This window comes from Diplotaxodon limnothrissa, linkage group LG20 (genome assembly GCF_057381915.1).
Source record: "Diplotaxodon limnothrissa isolate DT_005_m linkage group LG20, D_limnothrissa_male_GT1.1, whole genome shotgun sequence".
NCBI lineage: Eukaryota > Metazoa > Chordata > Actinopteri > Cichliformes > Cichlidae > Diplotaxodon > Diplotaxodon limnothrissa.
The window spans coordinates 7353763-7375817 of NC_140615.1; the positions used below are offsets into that span (position 1 = coordinate 7353763).

Consider the following 22055-nt stretch of genomic DNA (forward strand, 5'->3'; position numbering starts at 1 on the left):
AGCTCTGATAAGAGCTCCATCAGCAGCCATCGGGCCGTCTCATTTCCTCTTCAGACGGATATGAAGTCCCCTGACAGCACAGCGGGTCGGCAGCGTCATTGTCTGAGAGCCAACAAACAAGACAGGACAAACAAGAAGCAATGTGCATGTGACACAGAGCACTACCAAACATTTGATGGCTGAGATGATAACGCTATTTTGAGAAACATCCTCATTTGGACGTTAGGATGTCAGGTTCAGAGAATCTTTGTTTTATCTGAAGCCGGTGCCTGAAGAGGGGCTTCGGCCGGCCTTTTGTCGACCAGCTGCTGCATTTCTACAGGAGAAAGCAATCAGATTTTAATCCTCTGACTCCTTTTGTTGGCCGTCTGCTTTACAAAAGCGCAAACAATCAAACTTTGAACAAAATAGTTTTATTTTTTACACGTACAGTACCTACTATGGTCACTCACAGACAACAGTTACAATAGGTACTCTCGATTATAGAATCAAAAATATGAGCTTCCTTTATTCTCAATTACATTTGCGTTATTGATTTTCACATATAGTAATACTTTACACACACAAACGCACACACACCGATGCAGCACGTTGTGCATAAAATAAAATATATCAGACCGCTTATCATCATAACTGGAATCAGTGTGTTTTTAGACACACGTGTGTGTTCAGGGCTTTAATTTAAGTAGATTCATTAAGTAAGGGGCGTGTCTTCGAGGACTGTGTTGTTCATTGGTGTGCTTTCAGAGAGCTCACCTTTAAAGATGATCACAGTGCCAACTTTGCAAGCATTTGCATTCAGCTATTCTCTTTTTAAATCTGTATGCAATCTGCATTAATAAAGAATCCGTATTAAATACTTTAAGTGGGAGAAATATTGTTGCATGCTAATTGCAAATGTACTTACATGTTTGTATTTAAACTTCACATTTCCATTAACTTATACAAATAAGATTAAAGAGGGTTCCTTTAAAAAAAGAAAAAGAAGAGCTGTTTGTGTCTCACCACGGAAAGTCTGATGTTACCAGTGAGAATGTCAAAGGTCATTTTTCTCACAGACTTTCTTTTGTTCTTGTCTGAAAGCTTCTTCTGCATTAATGTTAAAGGAATAGCAACCAGTATGAATTAGTATGTTTTTTCAGACCTTTCCCTTCACTGGAAAGGGGCCTGTGAAACCTGGACTGCCAGCACAGTGAGTAGGCTGACAATACGTACATCTGTGGTAGATTTGTAAGGAGACTGTCTCTCCTTTGTGTGCAAAAGTAAGAAACCTTTTTCCCACTCCACATGATTCCAATCCCCCTTAACATTCCTCTGAAGCTCCTCCCTTCCCAAGCCTTCACTGGACCAGGAAATACGCTGGGAAAACCTCAAACCTCTCTCCAGGTACATTTCCTACAAAAATTACAAGCAAAGCCAGCATCTCTAAAGTTGCAACATTCATTTTGGTCATACAGTGACAAAAAGAAATAGAATATCAGCACTGGCACGGCTGGCACAGACATCAAATACGTTCAGTACAAACATTAAGGCTAACTACGAACACTACTACGATATCTGAGCATATCTACGCTGTCTCACAACAATGGCGCACAAGCGGAGATGCTGGTATCGTTTTCATCGAGTATCGTCACACGTGGCGCCGATGAGGTATCAGAATGAAATGATACAAGAAACAGACCTGATTCACAGTGCAGCTCAAGCAGACATCACAGACACTCTCATCTCCCTTTAGCTTGTGCTTTACGACAGCGCTACAAGTTCATCTTACCAATAAATAAAAAACAATATCAAGTAAAATGTGAGAATGAATTACTATTTAACACAAACATTAGTACCATATGAGAAAATGAAGTAAGTGCTTTGTTAGACAACCTCTTCCTCTTCCAAATCTGACCTTAGTTATAAACTCTAAGTGACGTTATTATAGCAACTATAGCAAAATCCTTTATTTTAACACAATATAAACTATAAATATAAACCCTAAACTATAATATACTATGTCTAGTTTGGTTGTTAGTGGTATTAGACATATATTTTCCCGCCTAAGCTATTCATTTGTACAATTCAGGAGAAAAATATACCTGTACGTCATAGGCCACTGCAGCTCCTGATTGTGTACTTGCAGTACACAAGTAATTATATGCCTGCAGCAGTCATACACTTACAGATGGCTTTCCATTAGCTAACATGGAACATCAGAGCATGTTTGACCATTTAAGGAGATATGCTGAAATATTAAAATCAATTCATAATAAGGAGTGTAAAATGCCCGGTGATCTTCTTTGCAGAAAAGTTGCAGTATTCATAAAATATTCATAAAACAAATCCTCCATTTGTCAGGCCACTCTTGCGAATATTGAATATGTTCACAGTTACCTGCCTGGTCAGATAAAGTTAAAACAAAAAAAGTCCGATCACATGTGGATGAATGTAAACATTACAGGAATGTCCAGACAAAAATATTGACCCAGTCTTTCATCTTGCTCGGTTTGTCCAGCATTATTCAGCCGCCCCATGTTGCTCCTTCTCTTCAGGAACAGACATGAAGATCTTCTGACAGAACATGGTGAAGATTTCTGAGGAGAAACAACTTGTCACGTTAGCCACGTCTGTTTTCTCTTTGCTAGGCTACTACAGGTCAAATATCGGTCTTTTGCCTGAGTCCTCCGGACCAACTATGTAAACAAAGGAAATGTACCGGTGCCCACAGCAGAACTTGAGCAGATAATCTCACAGGAATTTCACAACAAACCACCTTTGCCTCACTCTAAAAAAAACAAAAAAAAATCTCCAACTCACGCAGCATCTTCTTGACCACATGGGGTTTTTTCCACTTGTAGCCCAGTAGGTACGCTGGGACGCCTGTGAGAATAATGCCGCTGCCTAGCAGACACTCGAAGGGAGCTGCCCAAAAGGACACGACGATCATGAAGACGCAGCTCAACACAAAAGTAACGGGGATGAAGAGAGAAATCTGCAGAGAGAAAATACAAAATACATAACAGATGAAGATGTGTTTCGATTTACATTAGACGTGAGCAGATAAGATACAGTTTATAATTGTTGAGTGAAGATGTCTCACACACTGAAAAAGAAGAAAATATCATATTTGGACTTTGGAATAATGCAACTATAGCTAACGATTAGACTAATGTATAATGATTTTGATGACAATACTTCCCAAGTTCAGATTTTAGATCCTGTAACTTCTTCACTGATATCTGTTTTCTGCCACTTTGTTTCCATTAAACAACAAGAGGAGACAAATAATTACTAAAGTTTTTATATTAAGACATTTTCAGTACCGATTACTTTACAGATCAGACAATAATGCAAAAAAAAAATCAATCAAATCAATACAAATTCAAACTATAAGACTGTGTATGCAAAGTTGAATGATGCCTGACTTCATCTAAAGATCTGATTTTGAAACAATGATATGTGCTATAGTTGATACTAAATACATTTGTACTCTTACTTAAGTATTTTTCTCATACTGGCTTACCCTTTTTCCTTAAGCGTCCCCAACAATTTGATCACAATGAAGAAATTATTATTGGCTAAACTGTTATGTTAAGAGCTCCATACTGTTATTGCATTCAGTTATCAGTTAAACTGCTTGAGCTGACGGTTTGTTTTTCTTTTTTCTGGGTTGAAACTGACATTTTTTATGAATGGTTTACATATAAATAGCTCTCTCTCTCTCTCTCTCTCTTTTAATATGTTTATAGATGATTTTATAAAATAACTGAGCTGAAAGCAGTGTGGGCCAAAGAGAAGATGAAAGACTGGTCAGCCAAGGTAATTTTCCCATGATGAAATAGAAACAAAGGATCATGTATTCCTCCAAATACCCCTCCCTCCTGTCTTGGAAAAACAGTATGTTTCCAGTTCCACCTAATAACAAGAGTATCGATACAATGGTGCTTTCACTAAAAAAAAATAAAATAGCAGATGCTTTATGAAACTAGAAGACATGTTGATGTTTTGCCAGACAAGGAAGGTAGGGCTAGGGTCACCTTTCAGTGAGACTCATATCCATCAAAATGGATCTTCTCTGCAACACGCACTGAGCAGCTACTTTAACCCCTAAGACGTTCACCTTAATGGGCCTTCTGAGGTCGGGTTTGGTAAAGCGCAGCCAGATCATGCCAGCGATGGCCATCCCAACACACATCCAGGTGAAGAAGCTGAAGAGATTGATGACAGAGAAGATGTCCTGGGAGATGGCATACATCATCGATAGGAAACACTAATACAATGAAAAAAGGAGTAAAGATTGCATTAGTTTGCTGGAAACATTAGATTATAGATAGTAGATGGATAATAGATTATAAACACACACAAGGCTTCTGAATCCTCCTTAGTGATTTTCTTGAATAGAGCAGTTATTTAAGGAAGGTAGGTGTTACAGTACTGGGTCTGTGACCCAGGGTTTTGTGTTTGTTGGTTAATTTTTATTCTTTGATTATTGTTATTCATTGTTTTGGTTCTCTTTATTGTGTTCTGCTTGTGTTATATTCTTAGGTCCTAGGATTTAGGTTTCTGTTACTTTGCCTTCCCCGTGTTCCTCGTCTAGTCACTCATCTCCATGTTCTTTCTGTCTCCTCAGTCAGTTATGTCTCTATGTTTCAGTGTCAAGCAATGTTCCCTCTAATTTTTCATGTGTCTGAGCGAACACACAAACTCCACTGTGAGCAACATTAGACGTGTGCACTGTGGTCACGCCAGCATCAAATCCATCCAAGTTACATGGTTTATTAAAATAATCAAATTACAGCATTTACATTTATGTTAGACTACTTTTAATTAACTGCTTTAGCCCACCTACAATGAAAATTAAAAAAAAATCTTGTGTAGTATGTTAACACTATTGGAAGTAAAAATAACTTGGACTCCAATTTTGAAAACACAACTTTCTATTTTTATTTTTTTTATTTTTTTTTTGTCTGTGGTCTGGGAGAGTCCTGTAACTCTCTGTCTGCAAAATACAGTATAGAATGATCAATGTTGGGCAATTAATTATATAGTTACTTCTTCAAAAAAGTAACTGAGTTATGCAAACAACAAAGTTTTTTGCAGCTGCTTACCTAAAAATGCAGCCAAGGCGTTTTTTAAACAAACATCTCAAACTATTTACAGAACAATCAGCTGTTCTGCATCAAATTTGATGCCACACAAATTATTTGTGCCACTCCAAAAATAATTTCTGTCCACTATGAGATAAAGGAGAACAACAGCCTGATACCTGCAAGCCTGACAACTGGAGATGTATCACTGCTGTAACACCTGTAACATTCAGCAGTCACCTCATTGTTCTGACACACACAACAAAACTATTGACTACACTACACACTAACTACACAAGATTTGCGCTAAACGTCGCAAATCTCTCACATCTCAAAACACTCCTAAAACTACCCCCTTCCTAAACATCTGTTGCCATATCACTTGGTACATTTTTCGACCAATAGGAAAGGGTGGGGTTTTTTGGTTTCGGCTTTTCTCACAGGGAGAGTGCTTTCGAGCGTTTTCCTTATAAAACGCCGTTTTTACCGTTTCTTCGGGCAGTAAATATAAACAACGACAGTGTTCAGGAAGAAAACCAAACATTGCATATTTTTATCATAACTCCGGTTTTACATGGCCGATCAACACAATTTAAAAACTGGTATAAGGTCCACAGTTTCCCGTTAATTGTTCCGTCTGTCCTGCTCACATCTCCAATGGTTGTACACGTTATTAACGTGGCTTCGCTCCACATCAGCCACGCCGCTTTGCTAGCTAAAACACCGGTGTCGGCACATAAGAACGCTGTTAGCCTGTCAACGATGTTGATTAGCTGCGTATATACGAATGTGAATCGCATCATTGGCTGGACTATGGGATAAGGTGGCATCGTTCTAATCCCATACGGGAGCAGCCAGTCACTTACTGACTAACACTGCAAAACTGAATTGTTAAAGTTTTAATTTTAATTTCAATTCAGGTTAGGTTTTTTTTTGTGCGCAACGCATATTTTCTGTGCGCAGAGACCGTGCCAGCAGTGCGCACGCGCGCAGTTTATAGGGAACATTGGTGTCAAGTCTACATCTTTGTGAATGTCTCTGGTTTCCTGTTTTATTTTTATAGGTCTTATGTCCTGTGTTCAGTGTTTAAAGCTTTGCTTCCCCTTTATCTCGTCATGTTTGATTAGTCCCAGCTGTGCTCTCCATTCCCGTGTTACTCCGTAGCCCTGTGTTTTCCTTTGCCCTTTGTCGCAGCGTAGACCCTCACTGCTGTTTGTTTCTCTCATGGCTCTGTTTAGATCTCTAGTTCTCAGTTCCTGGTCTGTTTTCTTTTGGTCTAATTTAAGTTCCAGTTTCCCAGTGTTTTTCAGTTCTTAGTTCTCATGTTCAGGGTTTTGGTTTGTTTTTTGAAAGTTTATTTAATGGAGGTTTTTCCAATAATAAAGCTGCCATTTTCAGTTAACTTCCCATGGGTAGTCTAAGGAGCTTGGAAAGACAAGCGTCTGGACTTCTTTGAGTTTTCACACACTTTCACACCTTGGCTCATGTGATTAGGTAGAGGATCATCAGGGGGTCCTTTGTCCCTCTTTGGGGGGAAACTCCCACTGGGTTTATATCTGGGACGCCCCACCATTGACCCTTAGAACTGAAGAAGCTTCTTGGATGAGAGGTGAAACGTCTTCAAGCAACTCAAAGAAGTCCAGACGCTTTTCTTTCCAAGCTCCTTAGACTACGATGATCTGGATGACTGAGAACCTTCACAGACATATTCCCATGGGTAGTTTGTGTGCTTTTTTGCTACTGTTCACCACCACAGCGAATTTTAAACCAAACAATCAACATGTGATTGATGCAGACCTTAATTTGAGAAGACTGCATTAACTCTTTAAGAACTGGAGCCATTTTTAGACATAGTTCCAATTTCAAAGGCTCAAAATGAACTGAACAAGTTAATATCACTTTTAATGTAAGGGTTGATTTTAGTCAGTGTGTTAGTCACCTGAAGTTTAGAACACGTGGACATCACCAGACGTTGTGCTTTCTCCACTGAGATTGTCTACCAGTACTTCATTGCAGCATTCAGGTTTTTATTTAATAATGAAAAAACACGCTTTGTTGGGTCGACATTAGGTGACTGACTTGGCCTTTGAAGTATATCCCGTTTCTTTGCCTTGAGAAACTCTTGACTTGGTTTTACAGTTTTTGGGTCATTATCCACTTGCACCATGAAGCGCTGTCTGATCAGTTTTGCAGCTTTGGCTGAATCTAAACAGAAAGTGTAGCCCTGGACACTTCACAATTCACCCTGCTGTTTCTATCAGCACTCACATCATTAATAAACACCAGTGACTTAGTTCTCCTAGCAGCAATACATGCCAATACCATAACAGTGCCTCCACCTCCATGTTTGACAGATGATGTGGTATTCTTCACATCATGAGCTGTTTCTCTTTTTCTCCATACTTTTCTCTTCCCTTCACTCTGGTAGAAGCTTATCTTGGTTTCATTTGCCCCCCCCAAATTTTTTTCTCAGAACTGTGCAGTCTCTTTTAGATGTTTTCTGGTAATAATCTAATCTGACCTCCCTGTTCTTGAGTGTAACCAGTGGTTTGCACCTTTCTCTAAACCCTCTGTATATACTTTCTTGAAGCCGTCTTGATTGTAGACCCTAACAATAATGCATCTACCTCTTTGAGACTATTCTTGACTTGGTCAGATGGTTTGAAGTTGTTTTGATATTTAAAATGACAATAAAGAGCTAAATAAGAGCTCGAAAATAAAAATGCACCACTTGGAATCAACCACAGATACTAGATCTGCTTAGTTTGTCATGAAGTAACATTCAAACTGCTTGTCAGCCAATTACTTTTGAGCCTCTGAAAATGAGGCACTGTGTATAAAAACTGTTGTAAAGTCCAATTCACTGAATCAAAGCTGCAAGTCTGCACTTCAATCACATCTTGACTGTCTGATTTAAAAGCTACTGTGGTGGTGCACAGAGGCAAGATCATAAAAAATGCACAAAAATCCAACAAATTATGGACTTAACTGTAACTCTTCACTGAAATAGTTTTCTCGAACAAAAATAACTCTACAAATGCTTCACAAATGTTTTGTATCATCAAAACAGATTTATATACACTTCTGTATAATACCTCAAAAATGGGGACACTTTTGAGGTTTTTAGCAATGATCATACATGATTTAACACACTAACCTAATCTTATTGGTAGCCAGCTGGTAAAATGTCACTGAAAGTATCAGGTTTCTTACTGTGAATATGAGGGATGGCACTGGTGTGAACAGGTCTGTGTGGACCAACCCCAGAGCAGCAGGGAGTTGACCCTCTCGAGCTCCAGCATAGAACAAACTAGAAGAGAAATTTCTTAAAACATTATTTATTCCAAAAATACGGAGACTTTAATTTCTTAAGCCCCATGCCCACCTGATCTCCTGCCTTTTGCCCCCCTATCAGGGTGCGTTGGGGCTTAAGAGGTTAAACTATTAATACTAAATGTATAAAATGCTGTCTTATGTTTCATTGTACACATGCAAACACACACCGCGCTGAAGTAAAGAGTGATCCATTGACTGCACCAAAGCAGGACAGTCCCACAAAGACAGGAATGAGCCAGGACATCACACCAAGATGGTACTCCCCAAAACTCTGCAGAACAGAAAGAAAAAGCAGATGAGGAGAATTTGTGACCACAAACAACCAATATGCATGTCCCAGTTGAGGATGAAACACATCATATTAAAGAAAAGCAGTACACTCACCACAGCAACAGCCTCTGACTCAATCATGACTTGAGGAGAGATGGTGGTGAAGTAGGCCAGGTTGGTTAGAACATATACCACCGTGACTATAGGCATGGATATGATGATGGACAGGGGCAAGTTCCTATGGGGTGAAAGGTCGAAGGTCATTTGAGGAAAAAAACAACAGCGTGTAACACTGTATGTTCTGGTAATATCAGACTGTGTTATGAGATGGGACTGAATTCATGCAGGGTATGCAGTGAGGAACACGACTGCATAATTTTACTGGATTTTATAAATCATTATTATCACATTTTTTTGTAAAATGTAATATTTTAGTTCATATTTAGTTCATAGTTCAGATTATGTCAGTATCGCTTGGATACTTTATCTCTGTGGACTGATGATAGACAAGCTCAGTCCTGGATGAGAGCAACCATGCTCTTGGCAGATATTTGCAAGACAGTCTGTGCCATCATCACCAAAACAACCGTCATTACATTTAAGTCACCTCTCTGGGTTGATCATCTCCTCCGTTACATAATTCAGGTAATTCCTGGGGGGGTGAATAGCAAAGAGGTCATAAATCTTTCAAGCAAAAACAAACAGAAGCTAAAAATAATTCAATTTTATGACCCTCACCAGCCTCCAAAAGCAAAGAGACCGCTGTACAGAGCCAGGACAATATTCCCAACTCCCAGTTTGCTCCCTTCAAACGCCTTTTCTGGGGTCAGATATGGCACATCACCTGGTCACATACAGAAAGAAGAAGAAAACATCTGAAAGGGAAGCAGTTCTCCCACTGCCAGGTGTAGCGCCTGGAGGAGTTATGTGCTTAGACATTGAATAGATTCTTTTTGTGCTGCCGACACATTTTGTCTCTTGTACCAGGCCGGCCTGTTGATGCCTGCCCTTAGACATGCTTGTCAATGTACCATGGTAATAACAGAAGCAAAACGCAATATTGTGTCAGGACAATTCACTATTTATGCACAATAAACAAAGGAGCATCTCCTCTGGGGTACAGAATCACGATCAGTTGACATTTAAATATGAGAAGAAAAATGTTCCCATAAGTAAACTTCAATTCATTTACACAATACACTGCAGTCAATGAATCCAATGTGTGTGTGTGTGTGTGTGTGTGTGTGTGTGTGTGTGTGTGTGTGTGTGTGTGTGTGTGTGTGTGTGTGTGTGTGCGAGTGTGTGTGAGACAGAGAGAGAGAGCCTGGCATTTTGGTGTCTCTCTCCCTCTACCTGTCGCTTTCAGATGGTAATGACCCTCCTTATTATTTTCCAACTCTGTTCTCTTGCTGGTCTGCTGAAAAAGTGTGACAACAGCCGGCAAGCTTCACTGCCTAGTTTCCATGGTAACAGAGTATGGCGCACAAAGGTGGTAGGCGTGGCCTTGTGTAAGGAGGGGAGCAGCAGATGCAGCGTGGAGCAAGTGTGGCCACGCTGTCTTCCCGCGCTCTTGTATTGTGAATGGCACAGCTCGGACGGATTAACGTGCGTTGCTTTTACAGTCTTAGACGGCACACGTGAACCCACACGCTTAGGGCTATCATATAGAAAAATGTTACTACAATGCCAATATTTCAGGCAGTAAATTACTGTCTGTATAGTCACCTTATTTTCTGTACATTTTCATTTCATTGCAGTTTCATTTGCACGATCAAAACCATCCTGGCACGTTCTGATGCCCATGTTCATGTCTGCTCAGGCTCAATCACGTGGCTCTAGACAGACAAGCTCTGTGTTCCGACTCAGTAAGTGTGCTAACAAGCTGAAAGCAAAGCAGTCTGCTTCGTTAGGCTCATTAGCGCTCGTTAACAACTTGTTTACCATTGGAGATAAAAGAAGTAAACCTCACATAGATGTCGTGTAAAGACGAGAATCATAATAATTGATGCTACTATATAGTTTGCAAAAAGCCACATAATGCAATGGCATTTACTTTACAGGCATGCTGTTAGTTCCATAATTACTCCAACTAAAATATTGAAAACAAAGGAGCTGTGTTTCCAACACAATGAAGGGAAGCTGCATGTTTACGAGCAGATCTGAAATGACAGGTTCAAAGTGAGGACACTTTTTGAGCATTTTTTACTGACTATTAAAGTAGGTTAAATATTGTTGAGGATTTAGATTTTATTACACTCACAAAACCTGTTTTTCCAGCTTTGACCTGAAGCTTATTTTACTTCTCTGTTAAAAATTAATAAGTCTTGTGATGAAGGCATAAGATTTGTTCTCAACAGCCTGCAGTCATGCAGCTGACTTGGTTTGTTCTGTGGTATTTTGCCACTCACCTGTGGAAATCTGAATGAAGCCAAAGAGGATGATGATGATCAAGGCTATCAATTTGGAAGCGGTGAACAAGTCCTGGACCTTGGTTGCTGCTTTCACACTGATACAGTTTACAAATGTCAGGGAGGCTACAAGCAGCGGGGAGACACAAAACACACTACAATCAAGAATCTGGTGAATGACCAGCTGCAATGAAGTGTCTAAAATGTGTATTTGACCTAAGAAAGCCCACCAACATCATGTACTCACTAAGACATAGGCAGGCAATGAGCTTGGCTGCGCTGTCGGGCACGACGCAGTTGGGGTAGATAGGTTTCAGAAGGTAGGTCGCAAACACCAGTGACACCACATACTGCGACGACGGCCGGATGATGAGCATCTCCACCCACAGCTTCAGAAAGGCAGCCAGTTCGCCATATACCTCCAGGATGTAAGTGTAGTCTCCTCCTGACTTGACAATAGTTGTACCCAGCTCTGCATAGCACAGAGCACCCATGGTGGATATCACTCCACAGGCGGACCAAACGATCAGAGAGAGCCCAGCAGAGCCGGTCTCTTTGACAACACCTGTGGGAGTGACGAAAATGCCCGAGCCGATGATGGTGCCGATGATCATTCCGACACCGTTGAAGAGGGTGATGCTGCGTTTGAGTTCAATCTTCTCCCCCTTGCCTGGCAGGCTGTTGGTGGAACCTGTGGCAGCAGGCGGAGAACCCACGGGGTCAGATGGAGATGCTGGCTGCTCCACAATGAGACCATCTTGCTCAGGCTCTGCTCCAGTCGCTGGTGGTGAGAGGACAGCAGAAGGGGAGACAGTCAAATTACAGAGTCTGGCTCATTTTCAGACAAATGAAAAGAATTTACAAGCTTTCTCGCTGAGTTGTTTTAGGCACTGGTTACTTTGAAAAACTATGATTAATAAAAACAAACAAACTCTTGTGTTACTAAAGGAAGAATTCATATAATTTTTTAAAAATAGACATTTTTGGAAATCAGCACCTATGAGATTTTCCTTCTGAACCTGCTGTCCTTATTGAACTCTTTCTATCCGTGTAAACACACACTGCATCTGATAGTTGTGTTTTCATACCCACGTTCCTAATATGTGCCATTTGTCCACACCTGTCACCTGCTACCATGAAAGCATCTCCTCAGCATCAACTCTACAATTCTACTCTTGCATCATCAATGTTGCATCAGAGCGCATGGTGGAATAATGCAGCGCTGCACCATGTGGCAGTTAGAGGTGCGTGAGCATGCACTGTACCTACCCCCCATCTTCTCCTTAGCGACGCTCTCTCGGCTGCCTCTCGATTTCAGCTCCGGCTCAGCCATCTTCCCTCTCAGTCTGAGACCCCTTGTCTTGTCTGCTTCCTCCTGCAGCCCTTTTTCTTCCTTTCTTTATGTCCTCTTCCTCTTTCTGTTGATTTACACTCTGTCTGTCTCTCTCTCCCGGACACACACACACACACACACACACGCGCGCGCGCGCGCAGGTCTCTCTACTTCCTGATTCGTCCTCTCTCATTCACATGTGCCCACACTGCTTCCGTCACTCAGACTACAATTCATCTGTGCCTGATCCTCTCTGTCTCTCTCGCTCCCTCTCTCCCTCCCATCCTATATCAAGCACACAGCAGGGAGGAGCTGAACCTTTGTGATGCTGCTGCTGCTGCTGCTGCGTGAGCCTACGCCCATTCCAGGGAATGATGGGATACCTAAGAGGGGGAAGTAGGTTGTGAGAAGGCACCATTTGGAAGGAATACCATGTGACGCTGTAATCTTTTTGTGTACTGCCTAATCCTGCAGTATACAGTATGCCTATGTGTGTCACTGGGTGCTTTCATGTCAGAGGCGATTAGAATAAATGCTGTAGAGCTGGTTTCCCTCCCTACTGGGGACCAAATGGAAAAAAACAAACTGTCTTTATTCTGCCTGAAAGGTGAGATCACAAAGAAAATGGAGATCCATTGGCCATTTTGAGTGCAGACAGTGTATAATAACAATGACGAAGCTCGTTTATGTTCCTGTATTCTTTTATGGGTTACAAGGTGTTTAAACTGGACCATACCCAACAAAAATTACAATATCATAATTACTCATCAGGAGTGACTTTTACAATCATTTGGGGAAAGGATTTGGCCTGAAGTTATTGGTGCTTGTAGGGTATGCATGTTTTATCAGAAAGAAGAAGAAATTGGGATTCTAAAGTACATGTAAATAAAATTTAAGTGCGATGATTTGCATAATATTTAAACTCCATATTTAATTGGGAAGGTGTTATTTTGAATCGTTATATCAAAAAATACACTTATGTTCAAAGTCATTGTAAGGCATATTTAAAATAATGTTTGTTAACATAAAATTGCTTCTCGTGGGTGCATGTAGCGCTGCTAAGCATCTCCCTTGCATTCATTTTTTTGGCAATAATTCACAAAAAAGCTCTTTATAGTCAGTTATTGCCTAAATATTCACCTTTGGCTGCCATCCTTGTTTTGACCTTATGTGGAGTGGTTTCACTTAGACTCCATTCTTCTTCGCAACACTGCTCAAACTCCATCAGACTGAACAGAGATCTGCTGTGAACAACACCTTTAATGTTCAGTGACAAGTTCTCCGGCCTGAGCTCTATGTTAGTTAAAAAAAAATATTCAGGGGGGCTGACGAGGAAAGTGTGAAAAATATTTTTTTGGGAAAATCACAAACTATCAAAAGAGGGAGCACCTGGCTGATATCAGCATCTGCACAGAAGTCTGCATCTGTGCTTGAATGGGAGCATTAGTTCACATTGCATGAGTAACGAACCAAATAACATACAGATTTTAGGGCATCAGTGCCTTTTTCAGAGAAGGCCTTGCTTAATTCACCAGCATTTCTGCTTAAATATGGGAGTATTTCTCACAAGCTTTTCTTTTTCTAAAGTAGGTTGTAAATATCAAATCCTGCAACCTAAAGCCCCCCCAATACCTATATGCAGAAAGTACCCCATACAATAAAACGTTTTACAACTATGTCTGATTATATGGAAATAAATCCGACTCTCAGATTGATTTGCCTAATATATGCCTGGATTTATTGTATGAGCCCTGTGCTCGGCGCTAATGAGTTGCATGTCCAATATTTCACCGCAAGGTGGAGCCCTAGACACAATTCAAAACCTGAGATATATTTTTCTTCTTTCTGAAGATGAACCTGGTCAAACTCACGGTGCTTAAACAGGATTTGTCTGTTTTTTAAAAGCTCAGGGAAACTTATTGAGGAACTTACAGGAACATCTTAACGATGTGTTTGATCAAATAAATAAATATGGCCAACACTACAAAATAAATAAATCAGAAATCCTTACACCCTAGACCTGGCATATTTGTTGTTAAAATAAATCACTTCAGACTGTTTTAATCTATAAAAACTATATTGTTTTATAAGCTTTTCTTATATTTTAAATGGTAGAAATGCTAAACAGGAGGGAATGTCTAAATGAACAGTAATTAGGAACCTTACCGTAAGGAAACTGCAGCCTTACCATTTTTCATTCATGTTTATAAGGACCTATTATTATATTGACTGCACCTGTTGCTCCAAACCGCAAAAGTACGTGAAGTAAAAGTGGGCCCATATATTCACAGACATGCTTGGACGAAGTGAACTATAAAAGAAGCATTCGGAGAATGAGCCCCGTTCTGTTAAGGCGTTACTAGCAGCTCTCTTGCATAACTATCAACGCTGACAAATTCGACCTGCGATCACCGAGCTCAGTTCAGCAGAACATCTCAGCTCACTAGTGGTGGAGCGCAGATCGATCCTGGTTTCCAGCCAGGGCACTTTCTGCCAGGTGTCCGGGGACTTTCCCCTGGGCGAAGAGAGGAGAAACCAGGTTCCCTGTATGTAGCCCAGAGTGCAAGCCTTCTGAATGCCCGGATGTCATCAGCAGGAAGCGGCGCATAAATAGAGGGGCAGGCGGCACATGTTCAACATCGCGGTGTCTCAAAAAATATGAACAGCTGTATCAGTGTTAACAACTATTTTACAAAATGAGAGTGAATATGTCTCAGCTGTTCTGTCCCAGAAAGAGCGTCTCCTCTTGTTTGTAAGGAGCTCAATTTGAACGGATCAAAGCCGCGGGGCATCATGGGAAATGTTAAAGGCGCAGTAATAGGTAAATATCAAGGGGCCAGAGGGGGTGTTTTTTTTTTTACACTAGACGCTGTACCCACGTCTAGTGTATCACTTTTAAATAATTCAGTAAACGCAGTAATGTCCCCGGGGGGCTGGAGGGACACTAACATCCCTTTTAGCTTTTCAGAAAATGCCATTATAATTGCTGTAAATTATTCAAAACACCACATCTAAGACAATAAACTCCACACAAACGCCGTGTGTTACGCACACATGCATAAATTCAGAGCTGACTTAATTTACTAATTTGTATTATGATAATTTAAGAAGAAATAATTTGCATTTTTATCCCTTGTTATTTTTCCCGTTTTCAGTGGAATTATCATTTATATTAGCGCACTGACAGTGTCTTTATAAATAGCAGTACGTTGTTTATAAAGGTATTTTAATGAGGCCAGGTCTAATATCATTATGCTGTCTCTGAAGAAGCCATTTGATTCGTCTGCGGTGGTCTCTTTCCCAGCATGCCTTGTTTCCAGCATGCCTCAGCACCATTTTTCCCATCGTTTCAATGGACAGGTCATTTCGGATGCAAAATTAGCGAATATAATTTATTCTTACAATAAAGCAACACTTTATGTCATACACGGCTTTTATTTAGGGAGGAGTCCTCGCACCGTAACAAAGGCTACCGTCAGATTCGTCCCTATATAAATAACATCCAGTGTTGCTTACGTCTTCCGGTGGGAGGAAGCTCATTGTAGAGGTCACGTGCAGAGTGCTCGTCACTCCTCCAGTTACCTCGGGGAAGGTCTGAGACAAGAGCCAATAGCTGCTCTTGCAGGGCATCACCTGATTCGGGTGAGCGAGTGAACAGAAATAGTGGTGCCGACGCGAGCACGTCTCACAGGAGAAGCCAGGTGGAGCAGTTTATCAGCTCCTCCGGTGGATGTGGTGCTCGCTGGCTTGGAATCACTCGCGGCTGGCGAATGAGTGCGATGTATGAGGTGGAGTACAGCTCCAGAACCCAATTCAGACTACTCTCCTTCCACCTTTTCTTCTCAACTCTTCTTTTATTCTGTTTCAAAGCTCTGAAACCCAGAGAGTAAGCATCCTGCGTGGCAAAAGCGTGTAAACGTGCTTTAAACTATTATCCAATCCAAAGTTAGGATCATTGCCCGCACGAAAACAGTATGAAGCACGTCATATGTTTATGGCTGATAGATTTGCATTTGGTGTAGCTGGTCCAATAAATCCATTTTAGCAACTTTATTATAATATTACATTTACAGTATTTTCCCACTAAAAATATAAAGAGGAAAACTCAAATGTAAATGCCTCAGCAATATATTAAAAAAGTAAAATTTCAAGTGACTTGTCAGTAACATTTATAAACACAGTGTGAACTTGTTTATCATTTTAGGAATATCCAGTGGATACAAACTAAACCGTTTGAGCAATATTAATTGCTTGTGTTCCCGCTGTTGTAAGAACATCAGAAGGTCTTAAGGGGCCAAACAGCTGTGAAAAATAATCATTATAATTCTTCCTTACTCTACAGTTCAGCCTAGTAGGTAATGCTTCATTAAGGCATTTAAAAACACACAGGCTGGAAGAAAATATCACGCCTTATCTATAGCATGACTAACAATTCCATTAAAATCTCCTGGATTTATCTAAGACAAGTGATGTAATGTTACAAGCAGTGAATATTATCATTACCATATTACAGTAGACTGGAGTCCTGTCCATTGTGTACTCGCTTTTCCTGCTATCATAGGCTACAGTCCCCAAAACACTGATAGAGGAAGTGATTATTTTAAGAAAACGGTGGCGAATGAGCCTAAAGAGTGTCTTTTAACTTAACAGGATGTAGAAAAAAAAAACATCATTCACAGAGCAAGAACATTTTGACTGTATGTGAAGAAGTCTGCAGAGCAGGACTTTGTTGGGGGCTGGTCTAGAAAGCTGCGTCTTAATTTGAAAGCTGTATTTCAGAGTTGCATTGATGCAACTGCATGCATGCAGCTGCATCAATATTTTCCCCAAAATCTTGCAGATCATTAAGTTGTTTGTTGGGAAATTTGTGTTGTTTTTTTCCTTGGAGCTCTCTCGTTGATGCCATTTTTGTCCAGTCTTTTTCTTATTGTTGAATCATGAACTCTGATCTTAACTGAAGCGAGGCCCGCAGTTCTTCCATTGTTCTGGGTTCTTTTGTGGGCTCCTGGATGAGTTGTTGACACGCTCTTGGAGTCATTTTGGTAGGACGGTCACTCCGGGGAAGGGTCACCATTGTTCCAAGTTTCCTCCATTTGTTGATAACGGCTCTCGCTGTGGTTCACTGGAGTCCCAAAGCCTTTAAAATGGCTTTGTAACCTTTTCCAGACCGGCAGATCCATGGCTTTGTTTCTTATCTGTTTTTCAGTTTCATGAGCTCATTTCTCAGACATGTTGGTGTCTAGGGGATTTCTTGTTTGACCAGGTCACTCAGCTTGCCCCCCCCCCCCACAAAAAAAAAAAAAAAAAAATCCCAGTTAATTCATGATATAACAAGATTTTACTTTTTCACACAGGCAGGCAGGTTTGGATAGCTTTCAACCCTTAATGAATGAAATCCTCATTTAGAAACTGCATAATGTATTTACCTGGGTTATCTTTCTCTAATATAAAATTAATTTTGATGAAGCATGTAAGTGTGACAAATATGCAAAAATCGAAGGAAACTCATCTCTTTTTTTAATCAGTGTAATATCCTCCTGTCTCTCTTACAGTTTGCTTTGTGTGATGGCCTACGAATCTGAGTCTATCATTTCTTTTTTATGTTGTTTTCCATGTTTTTCTTGGATTGCTTTCATTTATTTTTGTCTTTGCTATTTTTACAGCCCTTCATTGTTACTTTGATGCTTCCGGCTTTCTTCTCACTTACAGCTATCTCCTATGTGTAATCTTATTTCACAGGCTGCTTCACTCTGGTCTGAATTATGCTTTTTTTAATCATTACATCTTTTTTCTCTCGCGTGCTCTCTTGTGCATTTTCCTCTACGTATCCTTTTGTTGTCCTCCAAGCATCCTGCCTACACTCCATCCTACACGTCCTATACTGCAGATACCTCTTTTTATTGTTGCTACTATATAAATTAGGAGAAGCATTAATAGCTTCATGGTGAATGCACTTTTAAATGACCCAAAGTGAAGCAGAACATCAGAACAATTGGGTCTTAAAAAAATTGCCCCAAAGTTAAAAACAAACTCACATGCAGTACAATGTAGATGTATGAATCTACATTATGTATGTTGCATTTAGAGCACAGTTGTTATTTTTGGCATTTCTGTACGGACCTCATTCAAAACAGGAAAAAGACAGCACCGTAAAATAGAGATGTCCACAAACATTTGGATATTTCCTCTATCTCATAATGTTTCATTCGAAAAGTTTCATGTCCTGTTTCTTTACTCATTTATTTTCCTCCTGTCTTCATCACTAATTTTTCCCATATTTTATGGTGCAAATTAAACATCCCTCTAACACTTCAGAGCACAACCACCTCCAAATTGGATTTACTTTGCCGCCCCCTTTCTTCTTCTCTTCAGTGCTGTACTGTGTTTTTACCATTTTTTCTCCTAGTTTTTCATATAATATGTCTGTGAGCGAGTGGGCTTTTCACTGCGGTGCTCTGGGCTCTCGCTTCCTCTTGAACTGCTCCATTACTGTGAGGGTGCTCTTGTATATTTTGTCTAGGCAAACTGTCCAGCTTGTGACTCAGTATATAATTAACACACTGTGATGCTGCCTCTATTTCCACCCCAAAAAATACAATCACAAATATCTGAAGGTCATTTTTCAGTGATGTGAAGCTTTGTTAGACAGATGTAATTATATGCTTCCAGGATTGTCTCCACTGGCATCTCTGTGGTTGCAAAGCCCTTTAGCAACCCAATATACACACTCCGCTGCTCGCAGGGAAGATTAATGATTATGATGTATAAAATGAAATAGCTCTGACTTAAACCTAATCACGTTGTGTTTTGCAGCTCCACAGCACTGAAAAGAGAAAAAAAAATCCAAAAAGCTACATGGCTTTTGTGTTTATGAGCCACTATCCTCCTCCGTCTTTGTTTGTGTCATCTGCTTCTAATGTAAATGTGTGACCAATGAAAGTAGGCAGTAGAGCCCATCTGATAAGACAGATCAAACGCCTTCTAATTCCAGAAATATATCATCTGCCCTGGGCTGTCAGTAATCCCTCCTTGATCAGCCGTCACTAAGCAGGCCTGGAAACAGCAACATGATATGTAACTGTATCCATTTCTGTATTCTCTCCTTCCTTCTGTTATGCTACAGCTTAGCAGATGTCTGCCCACTGGTCTGTGAGCATATGCGTGTCGAATATGAAGGACTCAGAGATCAGGGTTTCTACTTGACTTTGCTTTCTTTCAGCCTCAACGCTTCTTGACAGTTGACCCTGATTTTCCTCTGCCAGTCTGTCCCAGTCTCTTCACGTACTCCGCCTTGTCCCTTCTCGTCATGTCTCCTTAGCCTGTTTATCCTTCTTCATCTGGTGCTCAACAGTTTTCCCCACTAATTTTTTAATGATATGCATGCACAGACACTTGCAAATAAGCTCCTAATTGATCAAATGACTGTGTAGTGACACTCGGACACATTAGCGTCATAGACGGTCTGCTAATGGTTGCCAAACATCACAAACAGAATTCATTTACAGGCAATTAATGCACTTCCCGACTTACCTAATTTTGCGTCTGCAGTACTGTCTAATAGATATTTGTTATCTTTTGCACAATTCACACATGGAAATTTTTAAAAGACCATTAATGTGCTTTATATAGGTTTCTGTGGAGACTGAAATCCATGCTGCCTGAGTTTATGTCTGAATTCATGCCTTACAGACACAGTGGAACATATATATAGGCCACATAGCTGGTGGTTGTTCTGTCCCTTGCATCTTGCAGAAGTCCTGCAGTCACCGGGGAGAAAAATAGCAGCAGGGAAGGACTGTGGCGTGAGCTCTGAAGTGAAAGAACGATTTCTTTCCAGCTGTAAAGGACCTCCTGCCGTCACCGTCTTCCTTTCCTATAGTTTAAATCAAAAAAGGAACCTTTGCTTTTTCTCAGGAAGCAGACATTGGGTTTCATCCCATCCACCAGCAGGGCATAAGATTTATATTTTATTATAATCATGTGAGAAACTCAGACTTAATGTACAAAGTACTTCATTTCTTACAAATGATCTGACTAATGCTATAATGAGAGACAACGTGCTACAATGAACCTTCTCAAAGCCAACCTGTGGATAATAAGTGTAATGCAGTAAAACAGTGTCAGCTCTCAAAGGAAATCCTCCAGTGTGAGGTTTATTGTACATATCTTAAGCTTAATGATGATTAGCTCTCGAACACAAAGTGCAAAAGAATCCACAACTTAAAAAGCTTATTTGCTGTACGAGTCCAATGCGACCTGCTACGCGCTCTGACGAATGAAAATAGACGGTGAATGCGAGCTATTAGCTGCTTGGTGCAAAGTTGGGGCTTAAACTTCCCAGGTTCTTTCAGGTTGTGCGCCGGGGGAGGGATTTTAAAGAGTAAGAATGAGCTAATTGCCCCAGTTTCAGTGTGAGGTGGGCTTGAAATTGCTCCGCTGCTTTGTAGACGTTTCTCAAAGGTTCTAGCTGCTGATATGACAAGCTTACATTTAAAAGATATTTCAGTCTGTCAGTCTTACTCAGGCGGGGAGAATGTAAATAATTTCCTCTTTTTTCCTGTTTCTTTGATGGCTTTCTCATATGAATTCTAATGAAATGTAATGCTGAAAGTCTTTTTTTTTTCCATTTTAAGAGCAAAGAAGAAGCTTTTATTTGCTTCTTAGGCTGTATAACATAATGGAAGGACACCTTGAGATAAAAATATATAGTGCTCGATACATGGAGTGTGCAATAACAAGCATATTGACCCTTAAGAAATGACGCCTCTCTCCATGTCAGCAACATGTCAAACTTTAATTCATGCCGAAAACAAACATAGCATCCACATAACTGTACAATCTACACAAAGGAAATGAGAAACACTTTAAATGAAAGATCCAGCACATTCGTTCCTCACATTATCAAAATGTAACGTACCGAATGTCTGAATATACATTTACCAGTGATTTACAACAACTACCTACAACCTACAGCTTTCAATAATTACTGTACACGGTTCAATACACAGAACAGATCCTGCCTAATTTCTGTACTCAAAATATAAACTTATATTTGTTTGTACTGTACCATTAAACTCTTCAGATTACATACTGCAAATGTAAAATAATGGCTTTTGTTTTATATCTAGAGTACTGCTCCTCGGTGCAGCTCGACGCCTGTTATTTCTATATTTTCAATAAACAATCTACTATAAGTATCAGTTCTTCACAATAAGGTCCATTTTTTTCTAAAGTGCAGGAGTGACACAGATGATCAGATTTCTAGATGCAGACTGTGACTGATAATTAACTATTTAATGGCTTGTCTACACCATAAGCAAAATGAGCGCTTGGTAGCAAAAGCTTTGAGGGAGACAGCAAAGCACGATACCAGAGAGAGAGAACAAAAGGGGAGGTTAACCCTACCACGATGTCTGTTTTCATCTGTACTGAGGGACAGGTGTTGAGCATTGATGGGTAGGATCAGTTATTGGTCATTGTTGACAATTATAGCTACTCTAATATGAAGCTTTGAGTGGAAAAAAAGAAAACTAGCACTGAGAAATAAGACATCATGCAAATATATTCTTTTTTCTCTTTTTTTAAATATTTGTTAGTCTATTAAATCAGCAGCAGGAAATGTGCCCGCACTGTGAA

The 22055-nt window shown here is 40.2% G+C and overlaps 1 protein-coding gene and 2 non-coding genes across 5 annotated transcripts; 1 reads left to right on the forward strand and 2 right to left on the reverse strand.

The window, feature by feature from the left end:
* Positions 1-2502: 2502 nt before the first annotated feature.
* On the reverse strand, positions 2503-12419 carry LOC146610435 (large neutral amino acids transporter small subunit 1-like). 3 transcript variants are annotated; one of them, XM_085345333.1, is made up of 11 exons: positions 12356-12419; positions 11334-11867; positions 11087-11212; positions 9417-9522; positions 9286-9330; positions 8793-8916; positions 8576-8679; positions 8286-8382; positions 4106-4255; positions 2803-2977; positions 2503-2579 (listed from the first exon to the last, which is right to left on the reverse strand). In XM_085345333.1, exons 1-11 carry the CDS (start codon positions 12417-12419, stop codon positions 2503-2505), a joined length of 1602 nt encoding a protein of 533 aa, XP_085201459.1. The 3 variants fall into 3 exon arrangements, with proteins under 3 accessions (XP_085201459.1, XP_085201458.1, XP_085201460.1); XM_085345332.1 differs by having other exon boundaries at positions 11334-11873; XM_085345334.1 differs by having other exon boundaries at positions 11334-11858; positions 12347-12419.
* Positions 12420-14740: 2321 nt separating this feature from the next.
* LOC146610436 (RNase MRP) lies at positions 14741-15000 on the reverse strand. Its single transcript, XR_014905037.1, has one exon.
* A 943-nt stretch (positions 15001-15943) lies between these two features.
* LOC146610437 (Nuclear RNase P) lies at positions 15944-16252 on the forward strand. Its single transcript, XR_014905038.1, has one exon.
* The last annotated feature ends 5803 nt before the right edge of the window (positions 16253-22055 follow it).